Source organism: Megachile rotundata, chromosome 5, assembly GCF_050947335.1.
Source record: "Megachile rotundata isolate GNS110a chromosome 5, iyMegRotu1, whole genome shotgun sequence".
Taxonomy (NCBI): Eukaryota; Metazoa; Arthropoda; class Insecta; order Hymenoptera; family Megachilidae; genus Megachile; species Megachile rotundata.
Genome location: NC_134987.1, coordinates 19,712,803 through 19,732,960, shown reverse-complemented (window position 1 = coordinate 19,732,960; position 20,158 = coordinate 19,712,803). Strand labels below are relative to the sequence as shown.

At 30.8% G+C, this 20,158-nt stretch overlaps 4 protein-coding genes across 14 annotated transcripts; 2 read left to right on the top strand and 2 right to left on the bottom strand.

Annotated features, from left to right (window-relative positions):
- The first annotated feature begins 640 nt into the window (after positions 1–640).
- On the top strand, positions 641–7,742 carry pain (transient receptor potential cation channel family member painless). 3 transcript variants are annotated; one of them, XM_012285278.2, is made up of 3 exons: positions 641–813; positions 2,130–3,230; positions 3,368–7,742. In XM_012285278.2, exons 2-3 carry the CDS (start codon positions 2,138–2,140, stop codon positions 4,945–4,947), a joined length of 2,673 nt encoding a protein of 890 aa, XP_012140668.2. In that variant the 5' UTR covers positions 641–813; positions 2,130–2,137; the 3' UTR covers positions 4,948–7,742. The 3 variants fall into 3 exon arrangements, with proteins under 3 accessions (XP_012140668.2, XP_003703369.2, XP_012140666.2); XM_003703321.3 differs by having other exon boundaries at positions 643–823; XM_012285276.2 differs by having other exon boundaries at positions 808–947.
- On the bottom strand, positions 3,331–11,705 carry LOC100879071 (gamma-tubulin complex component 2). 7 transcript variants are annotated; one of them, XM_012285271.2, is made up of 17 exons: positions 11,284–11,705; positions 10,968–11,138; positions 10,750–10,894; positions 10,498–10,669; positions 10,283–10,441; positions 10,025–10,179; positions 9,800–9,928; positions 9,548–9,724; positions 9,288–9,462; positions 9,008–9,201; positions 8,715–8,925; positions 8,472–8,640; positions 8,189–8,363; positions 7,973–8,116; positions 7,405–7,482; positions 6,023–6,183; positions 3,331–5,916 (listed from the first exon to the last, which is right to left on the bottom strand). In XM_012285271.2, the coding sequence occupies exons 1-17, from the start codon at positions 11,334–11,336 to the stop codon at positions 5,835–5,837; spliced, it is 2,550 nt and encodes an 849-aa protein (XP_012140661.2). In that variant the 5' UTR covers positions 11,337–11,705; the 3' UTR covers positions 3,331–5,834. The 7 variants fall into 7 exon arrangements, 6 of the variants coding, with proteins under 6 accessions (XP_012140661.2, XP_003703274.2, XP_012140662.2 ...); XM_003703226.3 differs by having other exon boundaries at positions 10,283–10,426; XM_012285272.2 differs by lacking the exon at positions 7,405–7,482.
- A 133-nt stretch (positions 11,706–11,838) lies between these two features.
- LOC105662494 (uncharacterized) lies at positions 11,839–13,637 on the bottom strand. 3 transcript variants are annotated; one of them, XM_012285282.2, is made up of 4 exons: positions 12,813–13,637; positions 12,609–12,732; positions 12,254–12,541; positions 11,839–12,188 (listed from the first exon to the last, which is right to left on the bottom strand). In XM_012285282.2, exons 1-4 carry the CDS (start codon positions 12,835–12,837, stop codon positions 11,975–11,977), a joined length of 651 nt encoding a protein of 216 aa, XP_012140672.2. In that variant the 5' UTR covers positions 12,838–13,637; the 3' UTR covers positions 11,839–11,974. The 3 variants fall into 3 exon arrangements, with proteins under 3 accessions (XP_012140672.2, XP_012140673.2, XP_076387791.1); XM_012285283.2 differs by having other exon boundaries at positions 11,839–12,179; XM_076531676.1 differs by having other exon boundaries at positions 11,839–12,130.
- A 179-nt stretch (positions 13,638–13,816) lies between these two features.
- Positions 13,817–18,528, top strand: Smg5 (Smg5 nonsense mediated mRNA decay factor). Its single transcript, XM_003703227.3, has 8 exons — positions 13,817–14,065; positions 14,635–14,857; positions 14,936–15,100; positions 15,218–15,486; positions 15,560–15,740; positions 15,814–17,524; positions 17,596–17,931; positions 18,148–18,528. The coding sequence occupies exons 1-8, from the start codon at positions 13,992–13,994 to the stop codon at positions 18,213–18,215; spliced, it is 3,027 nt and encodes a 1,008-aa protein (XP_003703275.1). The 5' UTR covers positions 13,817–13,991; the 3' UTR covers positions 18,216–18,528.
- Positions 18,529–20,158: the final 1,630 nt, after the last annotated feature.

Sequence of the window (20,158 nt, the reverse complement as noted above, 5' to 3'; positions counted from 1 at the left end):
TAAAAAAAAGTATCTCCTTGACTCCTTTATTGGATATATGTATACTCGATTTCGCAACCCACGCACCCTAACGCTCTTGGTATCTCCATCCTTGGGTCTTCCGACCTTGTATCTTGTGTGTTCGGGGCAAAAGTCAGCTAAAATTAGGGACTCACGTTACCGTTGTCAATGACAATATCCAAAGGTGAATGCTAAAACCTGTGTTGACTGGCTAAAATATTGAGAAAAACACATTAGATGGGTGACGCAATCAATTAATTTTGATCAATGTTTCCTGCTGAACGGTATATTTTTAATACTGATTCCGAAATTAAAAATGACAATGAAATGAAAATAACAATGAACGTACAAAGTTTTATCAAAATCGGAGGGGGATACTTCCGCAGCTTCCCTTGTTAAACTTTCGATTCTCTGCGTAACTCGAATTAATTTTCATTTTCTCTAACTATGTATTTTAACAAATACATTTTTCTCTCGGTATGTCGGTAGTTAATAAAAATAAAGAAAATATTTTGAAGTTAGCATACGTTTCCATAAGAATGGAACAGTATAGCCGTTGTTTATAATGAACGAAAAAAGAAGTGCCCGCTAAGGGATTAATATTGTACATTCAATTAACACTTCGAAATGCATGCATTCATAGTTAACTGAAGCAGCACTGTTACAACCACTGTCTGACACTTGATCATGTTCCCCTCTCCTTGCACGGTGACATCACGACACAGAGAACTGGTCAGCAAGAGTGGTTCAGTCCGCTGGTTGACAGACGGTGTACGTCGTGGGATTTTCATTTCCTTTCTATCGTCGTAGCAGGTCTATTCAGGTTTTTAATTTTCTTCTTATTAAAAGTGTTCGTACGATGTTCTGATAGATTAGATACACTTTGTGCTTAAAAAGAGATTGATATATATATACTTCTAGAGTGCTTTTATGAACTGTTCTCAGAGGTGCGTTGTTTGATATGAAATGATTAAGTCCGTATTATTATAATTAGATGCATACTGTAGACCATTTAATCTTGAGTGATATCATAGATCAAATTATCAGTAGAATGTACAATAAACATTTTTCTATTTGGTTCAATCGGTTCAATATAACGAAGTGTTAATTTCATCAACGCCGTTTTAAATTTGAAAAAACCGGAATATAAAAGTATAATCGACTGTTCGATCGAAGGAATCCCTTTCAGTTGTTAATTCCGAATGTTATACAATAACAATTTGATATTCCATCGCTGATAAGAGCAATTACGATATCGTCTAAATGATACGAAAATAATCTGATGACAGTAGCTTTCACGTTTCTCGTTTGTCCGAACTTGAATTAATGCTAACGACAGGAAACACATCCGGATAGTATTTCTGCTTCCCTGCATGATAAATGCCTGTCTCGCGTTTGGAGATCTAATGGAAATTAAACGCGTGAAAATGAAAAGATTCGTGCATTACTTCCATGACTTATACACAGGATGAGATGATAAAATATATCCATTATTAATAGGAGCACAAAATATTTGATATTTATTTCGTTCATTTATAATCGGCAACACGATACTTTAAGTAGCTTCGTATAACACATTCTTCAAACGAATTATCTGTAAGCAGATAATAGGATATAATACCCTCGTTAGACTCTTAGGAACATGAATCAATGACATCATTGCTGGAGCTATATAATGACGACTGATACACCCACATCAGATTTCAAATTCCTTATTAAGTAATTTTAAAAGAAGTTTTTTTAATTAATAATTATCACATAAAATCAAGAATAAATTTTTGTATACTTGCTAGTAATTCGTGTAATTAATATTGGAAGAAAGCGTTGTCTGAGATTTCTGAGCGTAAGCCGAGTACACTCCGTTGCAATGTAAGCGTTTTAAAGGTGAAAGGTAAAATTTAAAATCGGAAGTAAATGGTAAGAGGATCTCTCTATTGTGTAGCGATACAATACGTTGTAATATCACGTGCGGCAATACAATGCATGAGTAATACAACAAATGCGTGGATACACGATTCAATGTAAAACTATACAACGCGGATTAAAACGATCATTTCACAAAAGTATATTAGAATGGAAAATTAACATGGAAAATTAGCCTAATAACAGTGCAATCGATCACGTTTCAGATCTAAAGATGGAGCCCGAGGATGAATCTTTACAAACGCACCTTTTGCACGACTATACTACCGCGCCAGCGAGATCCCAAATCATTTATAAATTACTACTGGACAGTTTACGTTCAAAGGACATTAGATCATTCAAGAGTTTGATCGAGCAAAGTTTGAAAAAACAACCGTTCAGTATCGATATAAATCATCCATATGCAAATCGATCGGACGAGACTTGTTTAGATATCGCGTGTAAAAATGGCCTTTCGGAATTTGCCAAGTTTTTACTGGAAAAAGGAGCTAAAGTGAACAGAGTCAATCAAGCTCACAACCGTGGACCAATTCACTTTGCCACGGAAAATGGATACGTCGATACTCTTCGTGTACTCCTAGACGAACCTACGATAAATCCGAATTTAGAAGCTGGGCAACAAACTGCTCTGCACATGGCTGTGAAGAAAAACGATTTGAACTGTGCAGAATTACTTCTAGAAAAAGGTGCCAGCCCCAATATTCCAAATAATAAAGGATTGACGGCTCTCCATATGTCGGCTATGAAAGGTCAAAAGGATATGGTGAATCTGATCCTGCAGAAATCGACACATGTTCTAGACTTGGATAATTATAAAGACTATAATAATCAAACAACTAGAGACATCCTAGAAAAGAAGCTACCTGATATTCCGCTTCCTGCCGTACAAAAAAGAGGCGTAAACGTTCATGATTTGAAATATTATTTAAATGCAAACGACGAAGCTAATTTCTTGAAGTGCTTGAAGCTCGTTCAAGACGATGTAGTAAACAACGTTGCAGAAGATCTAATTGAAATGGCTGTTCAACGAAATTTCAAAGATACGGTCGTTGCGTTGCTGGAAAGGACCAAGAGATGTTGTTGCAATTTGGTAAAACCCGCGAACATAGCGATTCAACAAGGTTTACCAGATATCCTCCTTCAAATATTAAACATGGATTCTGAAATTGATAAGAATATGTTGCTTTTAAATGCTTGTATGGAATTGGGTATACCAGGAAAGGAAGGATCAGAGAATATGTCCAATCATTTGGAATGTGTGAAGATCATTCTTGAAAGAGATGACGTAGACGTGCGATGTGTAGATAGTAAGTACAGGCACTGTGACGTTTTCTATCTAATCAATGATTTAACTCTCGCGTTGAAACTTCTTGAACCTTACAACTGGGTATTGAATCAGACTCTGTGCAAACAGGCAGACATTGTTTATTATGTTATTTTACAGGTAAAGGAAACACTCCATTACATTATGCAGCCAGAGCAAATTGTCGCGAAGCAGTAACATTATTACTGGAAAAAGGAAGTTACATTGGTCACATGAACAACTTTGGAATACCACCTGTTGCAGATATTTCCGTTTCTACATTATCCCAATATTTCGATAACTGTATCCAAGCTAGGAAAGAACGAACAAATGAGTACACTATCGAGTTCAATTACAAATGTCTGATGCCTCATGATTCGCCTTACCAAGAAAAAAATTTCAACGATCATGGGAAACGAGAGATGGATATTTTCCGATACATTGCCGACAATACCAGTTTGAAGCATTTGCTGAAGCATCCTCTTCCATCTTCATTCTTGTATCTGAAATGGCACAAGATAAGACATCTTCTTTTCTTGAATTTTGCCTTCTATGTTCTCTTTTATCTATTTTTGAATGCATATATCTTACACGTAACTTATACAAAGGATCCAGAACTGGCGACAAACTCCAGCGATTCAATCGATAAATCAATGCAATCAATGTCCGTCGACGTTTTACAAATATTCACAGGAATTTTATTAACGCTCTTCGCGCTCAGGGAGATCCTTCAGTTGATCTCGTCTCCTTGTCATTACATATCTAGTTTTGAAAATTGGGTAGAAATGACTCTGATATTTTTAGGATTCGCTATATTATGTGGAGCAGGCACGCAAGTTGCTGCTATAACCATACTGTTATCTGCTTGGGAACTCGTTATGCTTATTGGTCAACATCCGCGAATGTCTACCGGTATCGAAATGTTCAAAACTGTATCCCTCAATTTCATTCGTTTTCTCTTTCTTTACGCGTTTCTCATACTAGCCTTCGCTTTGGCTTTCTTTACTCTGTTCAAAGACGATGACGACGATAACTTCCCTGATCCTGGACACTCGTTGTTCAAGACCATCATTATGCTCACCGGAGAATTTGATGCCAATGATATTCCTTTTGTATCGCATCCAGTTTTGAGTCATTTCGTGTTCATTTTATTTGTTTTCCTCATCGCGATCGTGTTGTTTAATTTATTGAATGGTCTAGCTGTGAGTGATACAGCAGAGATTCTTGAAAAGGCAGAATTAGTAGGATTGATTTCTAGGATACAAGTACTTGCTTATATTGAGAACATCGCAGTTGGTGCCCCTTTTACACATGGACCACATTGTTGCATTTGTTATGGTTTTTTGCATAAGTGGAAGTGGAATCCATTCACATTCCTTGGCGAAAGAGTACTTCTTTTCCCGAAGTATTTGAAGAACGGCATGTTGAGCGTTAAACCTTATGATAGTCTGGAAGCCTTCGGTTATAGGATGTACCATAATGGACATTCAGACAAAAACTCAAAGGATAAAGTGTTTCCTACTTTTAAGATGGATCCTACTGTTATTAAGCGAGCCAAAGAAATTTTGTCAAAGAAAGGCCAGGAATCAGAAACAGAGAAGGTAATTAAAGAGTTAGAGGCAATGAAGGAAAGATTAGCTTTAATGGAAATCAGTTTAAATGCCATAAAGCAAGGAATTGAAAATAATAATTTTAATGTTGCCAGAGAAGATGAAAATTAAAGTATTAATATTGTAACATTTATTATTTCTAATGTATTGTTGGATACGTTATCAGTGCCTACAGAAAACTGAAGTAGTAATTTTATGTATCATTAAGTGTCGTTTAAAATTGACTTTTTCTAAATTAAATTTAATAAACTATTTAATTGTACACAAAGTTGCTCGTGTATCCAGTTAATTAAAAGATGTATGCAAGACTCATCCTTACAAATCTTTCTGCAAAGACTGATATTAAGACTGAATCAATTTTAAATGTAACATCGTATATACTATTTCACGGAAATGCGATACATACGCGTGTAAAACATTTGGCATATTATACATATATGTGAATAATTAAATAGTTTATCAAAACAATTGAGATTAAGAATTACATAATGCAATTAATTAATCCATATTGTATTAAAAATGTTGATGTCTTTCATAATTTTATTTTATGGTCAAAACATGGAATTTGACATGGATTAATTAATAATTGCATATTTTAAATATTATGTGTATTGTTTTTGTATAATATACAAATTTTAGAAAAATATTTTCAATTTAAACATTCCAGCATAAACGTTATAGATGTTGAATCTTTATAAAATATATTTTATTTTTTAAATGACAAAATAAATGGTTGTTTTATAACAATTTTATAATTGTACAAGGTGATAGATATGAAAGGATCAGTGATGTTTAATAAATTGAGGTGGTAATTTTGATATCTTAAATAAAATATTGTTGCATAATTAAATTGAATCTTTCTTAGCAACAAGATTTAGTACTGTCTTAATTTTTGTGGACGTTTTAATACTATATACAAACATTATGTGAAAACTTGTAGACGGTGTATAATATGACTGTAATTATATAGTATTCTACTGGGCATGAATGATTGATATTTAACCCGAAACATCTTCTTGCGTCGTCTTTTCTCTTCCACGTTGTATCAAAATGTCGGTATAAAATAAATTGAAATCTAGCCTAATTAAAAAAGTTGTACAAATACAGTAGTAATACTCAAAAATTTATCGTTCATATCTTTGTTCTATAGAAAATATAAGTACTCATTATTTTTTATAATACTTACCTACAAAAGACGTTGAGTAGCTTCTCATTATTATTATCACACCCAAGATCACAGATTCTGTCTAAAAGACGTATTAATACTTGAGTAAATTTCTCATCTAGTAATACAATCATTTCCTCGAAACTGGCTGCATTTTCTTTAGACATATCACCGTCTTCGCCCTGAAACATTATACAAAAACAATGCTAATAACCTTGTATTTTATTTAATAAAATTGTAAGACCCTTTTTAGAACTAAGATTAAGAAGCATACATTATAGAAAATGAACATAACCGATATACATAATGATGTCTGTAATACTGTATTATAATATGAAATTCTAGACTAAAATGTTCAAAGCAATGTTATTATTTAATTCTAATATACCTGCTGCTGAAAATAAAATCATTAATTATTACATGTATACATGTATACACATTACAATCAGACTTTACATTTTGTCGTATAAGGTATCATGCTAATCTCAATTATTTGCAATTATTAACTACAATAATCGACATATAATCGCATTAAAAAAAAAATATTACATAATATTATCGGAATCTATACTTCTATTCTCATGCATTTTATAAAAGTGTTTATTGAAAATATATAGTACAAATTATTCTTCTTTAGATATACACAACATATACTCAAACTCGTATTGTCAAGTTGTAGTATCATTTGCAAGGGAACAATTAAAATATTTATGTTTAATATAAACACTGCATGCGCCATTTCCATTAATTAAAATATAATAATTTTATAATGAATATTATCACATCCTTACTCTACGAGTTAGAAAAAGATTAGTACGTTTTTTTGTAAAATGAAATATGCAACATCAAAATGAAAATAAAAATCATACGATGAATTGTTTCATATACCAACCTATATTTTGAAGAGCTCTTTATAAGTTACTTGTTATTTTATATCTAGAATGCAATGTCGATATCAATCTTGAATACCCAATTTACTACAGCATACTCCTAAGAGTCAACATAACATTTACATGTTCAAAAGTTGTCTTTTCATTTATTGAAGAAATGTAACTATTCCTCGAAGTTTATAGGTAATTCTAATATTAAATCTCTTTATTAATATGAAAGTACGGATGTTAATAGCAATGATTGCGATAGTGCATTTTATTATGTGATTAACAGCATGTGAAATGAACAATTTTAATTTATTAATTTCTCTTTATTATTGAAAACATTGAAATAAAAAAAATGAATGTGTTTATATTATATATACAAAACATGCGAATTTAAAAATGTATTCTGTATGCACGATACAAAGATGATTGTTATAATAATTTTTAATCTTTACTAAAAAAGAAAAGCTTCATGATACTAGTACTATACAAATGCATGGAAGCAAAGTTATAACTTTGGGGATATACCTCAGAATCATAGACATCGTCCTGATAGGCGCCAATCATGGAAGTCAATTCGGCGTCAATGTAGTATGGGCTCATACGCTTAACATCGGTAAAATATTAAAATTGGTTTTACAACCAGTTTTTATGCTTGTTATGGATTAATATAAAAAAATGTTAGACTACAACCATCAGATGTCAATAATTATCTCAGTAACAAACATCATGCAGACCTAGTTAACATTTCTGACAATGATTTATCTAGTACCAAAGCAATAATTTCGACTTCTATCGCATGTAGAATATAAGAGTATGTTGAGTAACACTTAAATAAAATGTCATTGAGAAATACCTTAATTATATTCACAGTTCGGTGTATAGTTTTATTAATATTTGTAACTCCTATTTAATCCTTTTTAATGATTAGGTAAAGAAAAATATTTAAAAGAATCTGAGCTCAACTAAAGAATGCAACTTAGACAGAAAATTTTTATATTTTATACATATACGTATATGTATTACGTATATAACTGCATATTTTAAATTACCTTTATATACTTATATATTTCTATACTAAAATTATATCTCTTACCTCCATAAAATTGCAAAAATCAAGACAAGCAGCACAGATTCCTGTTATGCAACCAAGGAGATCGGGATCTGTTAACATGCACTCTTTTAAGTAACTATCCTGCAGGTCTTGATGTACACTTAAAACATCGTCTACGTTACTGACCTGTGTTAAAATTAAACAAATATAGGTAAAAATATATATTTCAAAATTAATTATTTTCATTTGCTGCCATACCTTACTCATTTTATTTAGAAATGTTAACCAATTTGGTTCTATAACTTCAACCATCATATAATATGCCAAATGTTGAATACAGTCAAGCATTCGTTGCCGTAAAGAAAATGCTTGCCTATATGACATTGCTACATTGTGGGTAAAAGTTTTTGCAATTTTATTACTAACCCACACCCTAAAAAGTAGTATTATTTCAATTAATACACACATATGTATACAGCTATATATTTATTTAACTTACAAATGTAATCAATTTTAAATAATTATAAAATTATATAGCAACCTGCATAAACGTCTTTCAATATATTTGCAATAAAACAGATGCCTGAATAACATCTGATAACAAGCTATTGCTTTCCTGTTGAGTATCAAAGAAACAGGCCACTTAACATCGTAATTAAATACAAATGCTTCCAAACCAGTTAAAGTTTTATCAGTTTGGAAACAATATTCTAAAATAAAAGATATAACTTAAAATAATATCAGGAATTTTTACTATACACATAAATATATTAATAAAATATACCTTTTTCTTCTCTGGTTTGAATGGAAAGTATTCTAAACATTTGGAACTGTAGATCATATGGTAAAAGTTCAGGTTTCAGATCATCTTTATATGGATCTGAATCTGCAGTAGACAGACGCAATGCCACTTCTAAAAGGGACGCTAATCGATGAATGACAATATCGTACATACTTTTATTTAATTCCGCCTCGCATAAGTTCATAAACTGAACCTAAAATTAAATGCTATCATACATATCTATGTAAAAGTATTATACAAATCATTAATAAAACATTTCGTTATTTTAAACTTACTACAAAATCGCCTTGTGCAAGAAGGAAATAACTTTTTACACTACGAAGTCGCCCCATTAAATCATTTTCGTGTATGAGGACTTCTAATAAAGTTTTTGCAGCCTCAGAATATGCTCTATCAATAGCAGCTATATATTTTTGACCTTGATGTTGATAAATTAAAGGTTCTTGTTTTCCCCATTGAACTGTTTTACCTACAAATGATTGAATAAACTTTTTAACTATTTAATGAGTTTCAGCAATTCCACAAAAAATACCATATAAGTCGAATATTACTTACCACATTGTCTAATTACATTAAAATATTTTCCAGTTCTTAAAATAGTTTGTGCATGTTCATTAAGGAATGTGGGAATTCTCTCTGGTCTCATAGTATATCTTTTTTCCCAATAATCCGCAGAATAATCAATAGGTAATTCCTCTCTATGAATTAATTCATTATCTTCTACAAAAAACTGAATAATACAAGAATAACATTTTATAAACTGTACAAGAATAACATACAAGAATAACAATTTAAAAATAACATTTAACTCCTACCTCCTCGTATGGATCACATATCACACCTTTATATACCCATTTTTCCAATATTTGCATGTATGGGACACTTGCTGTTTGTATAAGAAACAAACACAGTTCTTTGAATTTTGCTTCCCCGCTGATATTATTTGCTTGTTCATGCAGAAGGCTAAGTACTTTCCCACCTTTTGCATTTGCCTAAAATTAAACAGTCTTTTAGATATTAATTAATTCCATAAAAGATGAGGAAATATAACAAAAATAACAACTAACTTTACATATAGTAGATGTAATTTGAAAAAGAATGGACATTGCAATCATTGTGGGTTGAATATAAAACCATAGTTTTTGCAAATTTAATTTACCACGCATATGTTCCATTTCCAATTGTACAACAAATAACTGAAAAATGTTATATATTAAACAATTTCATACTTTGTAAGCAAACCCATTTTAAACTATGAATATATATCAAAGTAACTCTTCTATTATACATACTAAATAATCTTTAAGTAAGCATTTTATAGCTCCTCTCAATGCATGATTCACTTGACCATCTTCTGGTAAAACTTTTTCTTCTACAAATCTAACTGTCATGGAGTAATGAGAAGCAAGAGGTAATATTTGTTGTGTCATTTGTTTGTACGATATACCTATAAATAATAATGGTAGTAATATTACTATACATTACTTAATGCTTTGCACTATTTCTTCTCTGTGCTTAATCACTACAAAATTATTTTCGTTTTTTCTTACCAACATCTGAAGATATATTAAATGTTTTTACTGCATATGGACTTGTTAGAGGTTCAGAAACAATGTAAGATCCATCTATACCCTTCAAGCAATATAAAATGTCCCAAAGTAATATAGACTCTTGGGATACCACTGGTACAACTTCTGTAAATATTTTTCCTTTTATTAAGTTGATTATATTGACTACTTAGTTAATTATTTAAAATAGTCTTTACTTTGGCATGGTGTCACATATAATTCATTGTAAAAGTCCCAAGTTATTCGAGGTCTCTCGTGGACCCAATTATGCTTTATCACAGATGGTTCTAACTTTTTTGTGACTGTGCTTACTTGCTTATTTAATTTTTTCTCTCCCTCTACTGCAGCTTTAATTACATTCTTACAAATCTACATTATATATAATATATGTGAATATATCAATATTAACTTGATCATACCTAAATTAACACTTAACAAATTAAAAATACCTGTGGTAAATCCTCTGTGGTAATAGCAGAATTTTTTGTAGAACTTAATGTTAATGCTAATGCTTGTTTAGCCAAATAATTTTTTAATTCTTTATCTTCAGATATAAGTTCCAAAACCTGAATAAATAAACCTAATAAATCAACCCTAAAATATAAATATTACTTATTAATACATTAGATATTATTACTTCATTATACAAATATATAAAAGTATTAACTTTTTTGCTTTCAATTCTTCATATTTTTGAAGAAATAATTCAGGTCTTGGAGAATGTTTTGCTAAATTACGGACAGAGCTTTGTGATGCCACAACTGTTAAAGCACTTGCACTTGTTGGTACACCCTCTTTCTGCAATTTTTCTACATGTTTTTCTGGTGCGGAAGATGATCTAATAATAACAAAAATACAACTACTAGAAAATATACTTCTTATATTTTTATATCATAATATATGTATGCTGTAATCAACAAATTTAGGAAACTTAAAATAATATAATCAACAAAAGATTAATGAAATATTTCATTTATACTTACCCTAGTAATCCAATTAATTCAACTATCAAATGATGTAATTTAAATTCACTCATTATTTTAAATTAATAGATATATTATATTCCTTAAAGAAACATTTATCACTTGCATACCGTTCTGATTGGGATGCTAATTGTTAGAATTATCAGCATTTTTAAATATATTTTTAAAAAATTATTTCACTCATCATTTGAAGTAACTGGTTCAGAATTAATACTAAAATACATTAGGTTAGTTTAAAGATAATAAAAGGTTAATTATATAGTACAGATGGTACTAGGCGGTATATAGTATAAACAAATAATAATATCTTTGAAACGTTAAGTTTCTATTTAATGTTTACAACCATTAATTATAAACGTCACTTATTAGTTTGAAATTCTGCCGAAAACATTCGAGTTCATTCACTGTCATTCATACGATATAACCAATCGTGAATGTACGTGTATGCTCACTTGCATAAAATTTAATAACCATACAATTAACAATCTTTCAATTTCATAAATGCACAATAATGACTTATTCAATAATAATATGATAAAAATGTAATGCTTTAAATTAAATACAAAAGAACATTTTATTTTTTATAAGTATGTCACAAAATATTCAACATTAATTACATCAAATAAAAGTATGTTTAAAATTAAGATAATTCTATACATCCATAGAATTATTATCTTTCTGATAATGACTTTTATATTATAGTATTTATTGCACTACAAGTTGAGGATTGTCCATCATCATCAATTGGGTTATTATTTGGAGGTGTAAGGTACATTGCATAAAGTAAAGATTCTTCATATTCTTCTTGAAAAAATGTGGTTTCATTGATAGATATTGGTAAAATATTCTTTTGTAGTTTTGAAGCCATTTGAAATATATAATTATTAGAAGGATTTCTGAAAATGCTTGAATTTTATACTTCATACATATATCATGTTTAATTATAAGTAAACATTTGTTTAACAAATACCTCAAATTTGTACATAAAACATTAGAAGGAATCTTATTTGTTTGTTGTAAAATATTGTTAGCATTGATATTTGTTACTACATTCTGTGTCTTAATCATATTATTGTACACATGATTAGTTTTTGGAATACTTATATCATCTAATACTTTTACAGAATGACTTTTATGATTCCTATCTTCTTTAAATCTTTTAATAATATTTTCAGTTTCTTCATCGATTATAAATCTTTTCCTTTTAAGTGAGCTTATGCTTTGACAATTATTTGGTTTATAATTTTCATTAGAATGTCTAAATAAAAAGAATTAAAAATCATAAATAAAATATGATTAGCATGATTTAATCAAAATTTCCTTACAAGAGATCTTTATCAATTTTTGATCTTATTTTCTGAAAGAATAGATCATCATCATCTGATGTAATTGGAACTATTGGCTTTTTCTTCAAATTCTGTCTGGTAATGTTATCAGAACATATGATTCCTACAATTAATAAAGAAGTTACTCAACTTTATTAATAAACAGTTGTCAGATAATTTTAAATTATACAGATTCAAATTTACTTGAACTAAACTTTGTTAAATCCATTGTTTGAGTTTATAAAATAACAAATAAATCTTGAATTATATTTATATAGATTATTATTTGAAGTCTATGTAAATAGATGATTTTGATTTATTTGAATTTATTACATTGTGCGCCTGTGCAGTGACGCGTTTTTTATATAACTATTTATACATCAGATATGAGATGTAAAGTATGTTATATATAGCAATATTTGTTGTTTTTTATTCACCAAAGGTTACTTTACTTCTCTTGTAAAAGTTATATACAAATAAAATAATATTGTAACATATTAATTTGTTAAAAAATTATATTAAATTTGCGCGATGTGGTTAACTTCAGTAAATTCCTCATCAGTTAGTGTTGTCCTACTATTCTGCGCCTGTTGGAGCACAGTAATTATGAGGCAGTAATCATTGAGTTCTGAACCAATTGTAGTATACATATACATGGGACATGAAGTCACGATAGTTGATAAATCTATTTTGCACCTTGTTTATGATTATATTCAATCAAACAATGCTACTAACTTCAATAAAGTTTCCACCAAATCTAGTGCCTTCTATTTCATCGGTGATATATATATATATATACATATAATGGAATAAAGGAGAACGATAATGATAATATGCAGCAAGAAATGCACCGAACAAAAGATCACTGTGTCTATTTGGTGTCATGAAAGTAGCAAATACAGTTGTAGGTTGATATTGGCTATTAAATGTGTTCGGACCAATTAAAACTAATACGTGCAGATGAAATAAAAACTTCTTGGATAATGAGTACAATATATATAATTTATTTTATTCGCTATAATAAAATTTTTATGTTAAGCAACTTTACAGTAAATTAAATGATCAATAAAAAGATGAATAAACAGCTTATTATTTTCAATTATTAAATTATTTTGAATTTTCACCATATATTTGAAACATTCTATTTGGCAACACTGTTGCATAGGATTTCCAGATGATTTTCCTACGAATAAGTATTCCATACGTGCATGTGCGTATGTACAATTGTGGTAAACTCCGCTTGTAGTTTGTGGGAGGTTTTTGGAGTTAGGCGAGGGCGAATGTCGAATTTTCTTACCGTGGGTCGAAGATGCGCGTGTCAGGAGACCGCAGGAAAATGAATAATGACGAAACGGCCAGGAAGTAAAAAATGATCGAATCAAAATGAGGAGAATGTATAACACTGCAGCAGATGCCCGAACTACTGATTGTCTCGAACAAACGAGACGTTTGCACAAGTAATATTCAACTACAATAACGTTAAGACTATTTCATTGATATAGATCAAAACGAATTAATATCTAGGAGAATTCTATTTGATATTATTAGAATCTTGAAAATCATTTATCGAACATAACCTATGTTATGTACCATATCTTCCATTGGCGCGCTTTTATATAAAGTATCTGTACTAATAAAAGTTATTCGATAAAATAGTGACGATCTATGTGTACGTTATAAATAATTTACATAAATGTTAAATTAAATATGGAACATATTTACACACGCGAATAATGTATTATTGTAATATAAGAAATTGTCAATATAAATTTTAATCAGATTTCTTCCCTGAATGGTTATTTATGGAATTAATATATTTTTTAATTTACAATCAAAATATGTTCACATCATTAATTTAAATATGTTAGTATTAACATTATATTAATGTAAGGAGTATGCAATTTTATAATGAAATTAACATGTAAATGAGTTTTGGCTTACATAACATGTATTTATATACAATTTTGTAATAAACATGGAATTTTTATGATGTTTGTACAATTAATAAAGCATATTTCATTAACAGGGGTATAACAGATATTGCCAAAAGATTAGACGAACAAAAAAGCCGTGCATTAACGATAACAGACTTATTTACCCCCTTGGGGGAAACATTACGCGCAAAATTGAAAGATTATTGTGTAAGATTAATAACTAAAGATCCTGTTGGGTACGCACGTAAAACTGAAGAATTATTATGGAGAAAGGCATTTTATGATATTGTTTGTGCATCTAAAAAATTACGAAAGGTATTCATTTTTGCATTTATTATAATTCGTGTTTAAATTGTATTTTTGTAATGATTCTAACTACAGATTTGGTTATAGGGTAATACTTGGACTGATGCAGAAAAGGCAATGTTATGTGTTCATTTGGCGGTAGGAGTTGGATTTTATCATCATTTAATACTGAAAGTGCAATTAGAATATAATTTAGATCTAGTTGGCACTATTGATTTTGCATTTATGCAAAGTGAAACTGGATCATCAAATGTAAGCTATGTTCAACATACTGTTATTGTGCCACATAACAAGTAGTAAAAGAATAATTATAATAGATATCATATTTAACAAAATTAACCTAATCATTTATTTTTGATATTTTGAAAGGCCAAAAGTAAGGTAAATCAATTGAAACATCACAATGAAGAAGTGAAACAGTGCGTTATACGTTTAATTCATAGAAGTTTGGTATGTCTTGGAGACTTAGCTAGATACAAATTAGAATTAGATCCATATTGGGATCCAATGATTGCAAACAGATATTATAAGATGGCTATAGCAATTGATCCAAATATTGGAATGCCACATAATCAATTGGGAACTGTGGCAGGCAATAAAAATTATGGACTTGATGCAGTGTACCATTACATAAGATGGTTAGAATAATTTTTTATTTTATATTGGATTATAAAATAAGAATTTTTATATTTTTCTATTGATTATTTTTAGTGTCTTATGTACTGAACCATTTGAAGGAGCAGAAGGAAATTTAAAACGAGCTATTGTTACACACTCTATTTGTACAGATGAAAAATGTCTTACACAAATGTGTGTATGCAGACTATTTTCTTTATTACAATTATGGGATTATGATGTACCAAATTCTGATAGAATAAACCAAGAATGCCAGGTATAAAAGATTAATAAACACAAATGACTAACATATGGGCACTTATAAAATCTAATACTTATTAATCTTTTAGGATCTTTTAACAAACATTGAAACTTGCTTGAGCATAGAACAATCTGAATCAGGTGATACAAATTGCAACGAAAAAGAATGCAGTATCGAAGTATATCTTCAAAACTGCAAAAATGTACACACAAATTATTTAACAGATGATATGATATTCAAAATTGTGGCTATATGCCTAATGTCCATTTCAAGATTAAAAACTAAGGAATCAAGTGAGGTACAAGGTGTTGTAGCTATAACTTTGGCAATATTATCTCAATTAATGCAATTTACAATAACAAAATTACAAGAGTCTTTTATAGACTTACCATTGCCAAATATAGAATTAACTATAAACAAAAAAGAGAACAAATGTAATATTGAATCTATAAATATTGAAGATAAAGATAACGTAAAGCAGTTAAATTTAGATGAAAATAACAAATCTATAAGTTTAAACGACAATAAAATGTCTGAAAAAGAAAATGCAGAAGACAACGATGTTCATAATGGTACACGAAAAACTCGGGACAAGCCTAAAAGTTTACTAACGAAGCTTCGACGAAGAAAACGAAAAAACAGTAGTGAATCAGATGCAAGTGATGGTGACCATACAACGATGGAATCTTCTAGCGACGAAATAAATTCTGATGTTTCTGAAACAGAAGACGACATACTAAGCGAAGAAAATGTTTTATCAGAGGATGCATTGTCTGAAGATATTACGGACGACGAAGGGACACGTGTACAAATAAATAAAGAAACTGCCGAAAATTCTGAAACGGAGAAATTAAATGGACATCTAGAACCAAAAACAAAAAGTGGAATTTCTAATACAGTCAATGATTTTGTACAAAACGGCGAACAAACATCTGATGATCAAATAGATAAGAAACTCAGTGATAAAGATTCAGTAACTAATTCTGGTAGTACGGTAACAATTAATTCCAATAATATATTGGAAGAAAATAGTGAATCATCGGATAGAGTAACGTATATTGCTCAATTAAAAAAACAAAATTTAAAACCAAATGAAGTGTTGAACATTTTAATTGGAAAAGAAGTACTCGCATCTATCAAAATATGTTGTGATTGGTTAAGGAGTAACCCGGATATTATTAGGATATGTGGAAAAAGTTCACGCACTTTATTAAAACGCGTTACAGTTTTATTAAATTTAATCAACATTAACGTGGATGCATTATTCAAAAATTTTAAGGATGATAGTATGATTTTATCAAGCATAGATAAATTGAAGGAATGCGCTAAAATAATTCCATTGCCGGAGGACATTGATTTAAGAGGGTTAAACCTTTTAGAAGATTCTCATAAGTCTCTTAATTGGAATATACTACACAAACATAAAATGAATAAACGAGAAGAAACTCTATTAAGGGTGCTTAAGTTGATCGAATTTGGACATTTTCTTAGCTCTGTAGAAGATGCTGGTGTAAAGTATGAACAGGCAAAACAATTATTTGTAACTGTTGATTTAAATGCTTGTAATTCAGCAAAGAGTAACAGCAAAGATTGGGAAATGGATCATTCGCGAGGAAAATTAATGAGACATATGGGAAAGTTGTGGTTAAAGGCAGAAGTTGTTGCTTTGGAGACTCGTTTAACATCTCGTCTCATGTCTCCTTATCTGGTACCTGATCATGAAGCTTTATCCAAGCATACACCAACTCTTAAGCGTTTAGTGTATGCTAAAAAATTCATCGTTGTGATTCCTAGTGTTGGTATGTAGATTAAGAATTTCAAGAACGTACATTTTATGTTTTATGTATTTAATGGTATACATTATTTTTAGTTGTTTCTGCGTTAGACGAAGTGAAACGCATTAGTGGCCGAGCAAGAGAAGCCACGCGCTGGTTAGAGGCTCAATTAAAACGTGGTTCAAGATTTTTACGTGCTCAAAGACCTCACGAGCGTTTAGCTTTACCATTTATAAAAGGACCAAGACCAAAGGATAAAGAAGCATGGTTATTTTTTCAAATTATAGAATGCTGTCACTATCTTACTCAACAAACGAAAGTTGGTATAACCAATGATTCGGAAACACCAGTTGTAACGTTACTAACGGGTTGCAATCCAGATGATAAAAAAGTTCTTTCCTTTAGTCCAGAGGGATTGGCAAAAAGTGCAGGTATTTTCTGTTGGATATAATTCCTTTAATACGCTTCTTGTATAAATTGTAAATTGTAAACTAATAGTATAGTCATATAATGAAAAACGAGTGAATTAGTAGAATAGTAACTTAAAAATATGCAAACGGACAGACGGACACTTCTCGTTTAAATAAAACAAGAGATTAATAAAACATAATTTCATAAATATATATTATTTATTTTTTTTATTTTAGGTGTCAATATTGAATATATTGAATCATTTCATACAAAATGGAAGGCATCAAGTAAAAGTCATGGTTGAGCCTATTGGACTAATGAAGATGATCATCTGCTGCTTCCTCGTACCGAAATGAAGGTAAAAGACTTGGCCCTTCCTGAGAGCTGCAAATACGGTGAGCTACGGCATTAGCTGAGCGGGCAAGTCAGAGAGGGCTGGAAACCCAGAAAGGAAAATCGACGGTTCTCCTGCAATACAGCCAGTGGAATTAATATTCTTTTTCCATGAACGAATTTTAAATAATAAAATGGTTTTCCTTTAATTACTCATATTGTCCTTTATGTTTAAAAAAATTGTATTTTTAGGTAAATATTTTTCAATAAAAGTAAATATGTCATTAAGGTTTTTTCAATATGGAAGAATTCCATAGTAAAACACATGGAGTCATAAACTAAATGAGTGTAGCGTTAAAATGTGTTTTCTCAATTATAATTAATTTTCATGGACATAAAAATAAATGATGTTATCAGTCTGCAAGATCAACAAATTTTATATTTCTAACCAAAAATGGCATCCTCAAATAGGGAATAAATGAAATTATAAGTTAATTCGTAGCTATTAGCTCGATATCGTTTTCTGAAGTTCATTTTTAGAGAAATTAGAAAACGATATCGATTACCAGGTCACACCGCGTGGAGGTTGCTACGATAGTGACCCACCCTATCTCCAAATCCCTACCACCCTCCAATTGCAACTACCTCATTTATCGGAAGGATAAATGAGTTTTGACTCTACTTAGCCCGTTGGCTCGCAAAAATATACAAGTTCTCTACCATAGTATAGCAAAGAACTTGTATCGCACGCACACACGCTTTACATCTTAAAATTTAATACGCTCATGGGAGCCCCCACTCACACTCATACTAAACGCACGCGTACCTCTCATTCTAAGATTGCACTCATATAATCTATAACGCCGTAAAAAAGCAAAGGGGAAGAAAAGAAAGTTAGAAGAACTTTCTATTAAAAAGAAAAGAAAGTTAGAAGAACTTTCTGTGAAAAAAGGGGATCAGTATTTTTCGCCAAGTGAACCTCGCCTTCCATGGGTCAAAGGGTAGTCCATAGTGTCTTACGTGAACCACGAGACAGAGATGAACCGAAAATACTGGCAAGAACCAGTGACACATCCGCGGAGGGTCTCCCATTTCTCCCCGCTTGCGTTTGAAGCAAGTCTGACCGCAGAGAGGAGACCCCTGCCGTGAGGCGGCAGATCGAGATGGTTCATCAATCGATCGGCCCCGCAGAGATGTGTCCCTGGCGCTACACCAGCACTTGCAGCTCACCTCTGCCGCGTGTTCACAGCGCTATGAACCCCCAATGATCCACTTGGGTTCGGAACGATTGACAAAAAATAACTGGGTATACTACAAGCTAACGCGTGCAAAGTTTGAGAATTGAGAAGACGAGTGCAAGTTAGAATAAGAGGCACTTACAGGGACCCACCCGCCCGCCCACGAGCACACTTTACTTAAAACTAACATACGCATAAATTTAACTTAAAACTATCGCATGCATCCCTCGAAGATTCCTCGATGATCCCTCGATGATCGACGTCTTCAATCTTCGCGTATACGCATTTCACACATGCACTCATTCACACTGTAATATATTACAATAGACGCAACTTAAAATTAACTTAAAATTACTTAAAATTAATTGATGAAGTCCCTCGAAGGAAGTCTTCAATGATGATCTATTCATTATCTATACAATAATTGGAGCTGAGAATAAAAAAAAGAAATAGAGAAGTACATGCAAGATTAGAAACGTTATAATGTTTAGGCATGCACAATTCATGCTAACATGCAAAATTCATGCTAGCATTTTCGGAAAAAAAGTGAAATAAAACTCGAGTCGACTCGATAAAAATACATAAATATAATACAATATACTTGGGACATATACAATTACTTACAATTTTAACCTGTAACATAAAAATGTAATTAAGACACATATGAAACATTTCA

Coding starts and splice junctions, on each gene's coding strand:
- pain (XM_012285278.2), top strand. CDS start 2,138: ATGGAGCCCGAGGATGAATCTTTACAAACGCACCTTTTGCACGACTAT. Junction 3,231..3,367: donor AGACGTGCGATGTGTAGATA/GTAAGTACAGGC, acceptor GTTATTTTACAG/GTAAAGGAAACACTCCATTA.
- LOC100879071 (XM_012285271.2), bottom strand. CDS start 11,336: ATGAGTGAATTTAAATTACATCATTTGATAGTTGAATTAATTGGATTA. Junction 9,929..10,024: donor GCTTACTTAAAGATTATTTA/GTATGTATAATA, acceptor AACATTTTTCAG/TTATTTGTTGTACAATTGGA. Junction 8,926..9,007: donor TTGCACAAGGCGATTTTGTA/GTAAGTTTAAAA, acceptor ATTTAATTTTAG/GTTCAGTTTATGAACTTATG.
- LOC105662494 (XM_012285282.2), bottom strand. CDS start 12,837: ATGGATTTAACAAAGTTTAGTTCAA. Junction 12,733..12,812: donor TTTAACAAAGTTTAGTTCAA/GTAAATTTGAAT, acceptor TATTAATTGTAG/GAATCATATGTTCTGATAAC. Junction 12,542..12,608: donor AAAATTGATAAAGATCTCTT/GTAAGGAAATTT, acceptor CTTTTTATTTAG/ACATTCTAATGAAAATTATA.
- Smg5 (XM_003703227.3), top strand. CDS start 13,992: ATGAGGAGAATGTATAACACTGCAGCAGATGCCCGAACTACTGATTGT. Junction 14,066..14,634: donor CAAACGAGACGTTTGCACAA/GTAATATTCAAC, acceptor TTTCATTAACAG/GGGTATAACAGATATTGCCA. Junction 17,932..18,147: donor GGGATTGGCAAAAAGTGCAG/GTATTTTCTGTT, acceptor TTTTTATTTTAG/GTGTCAATATTGAATATATT.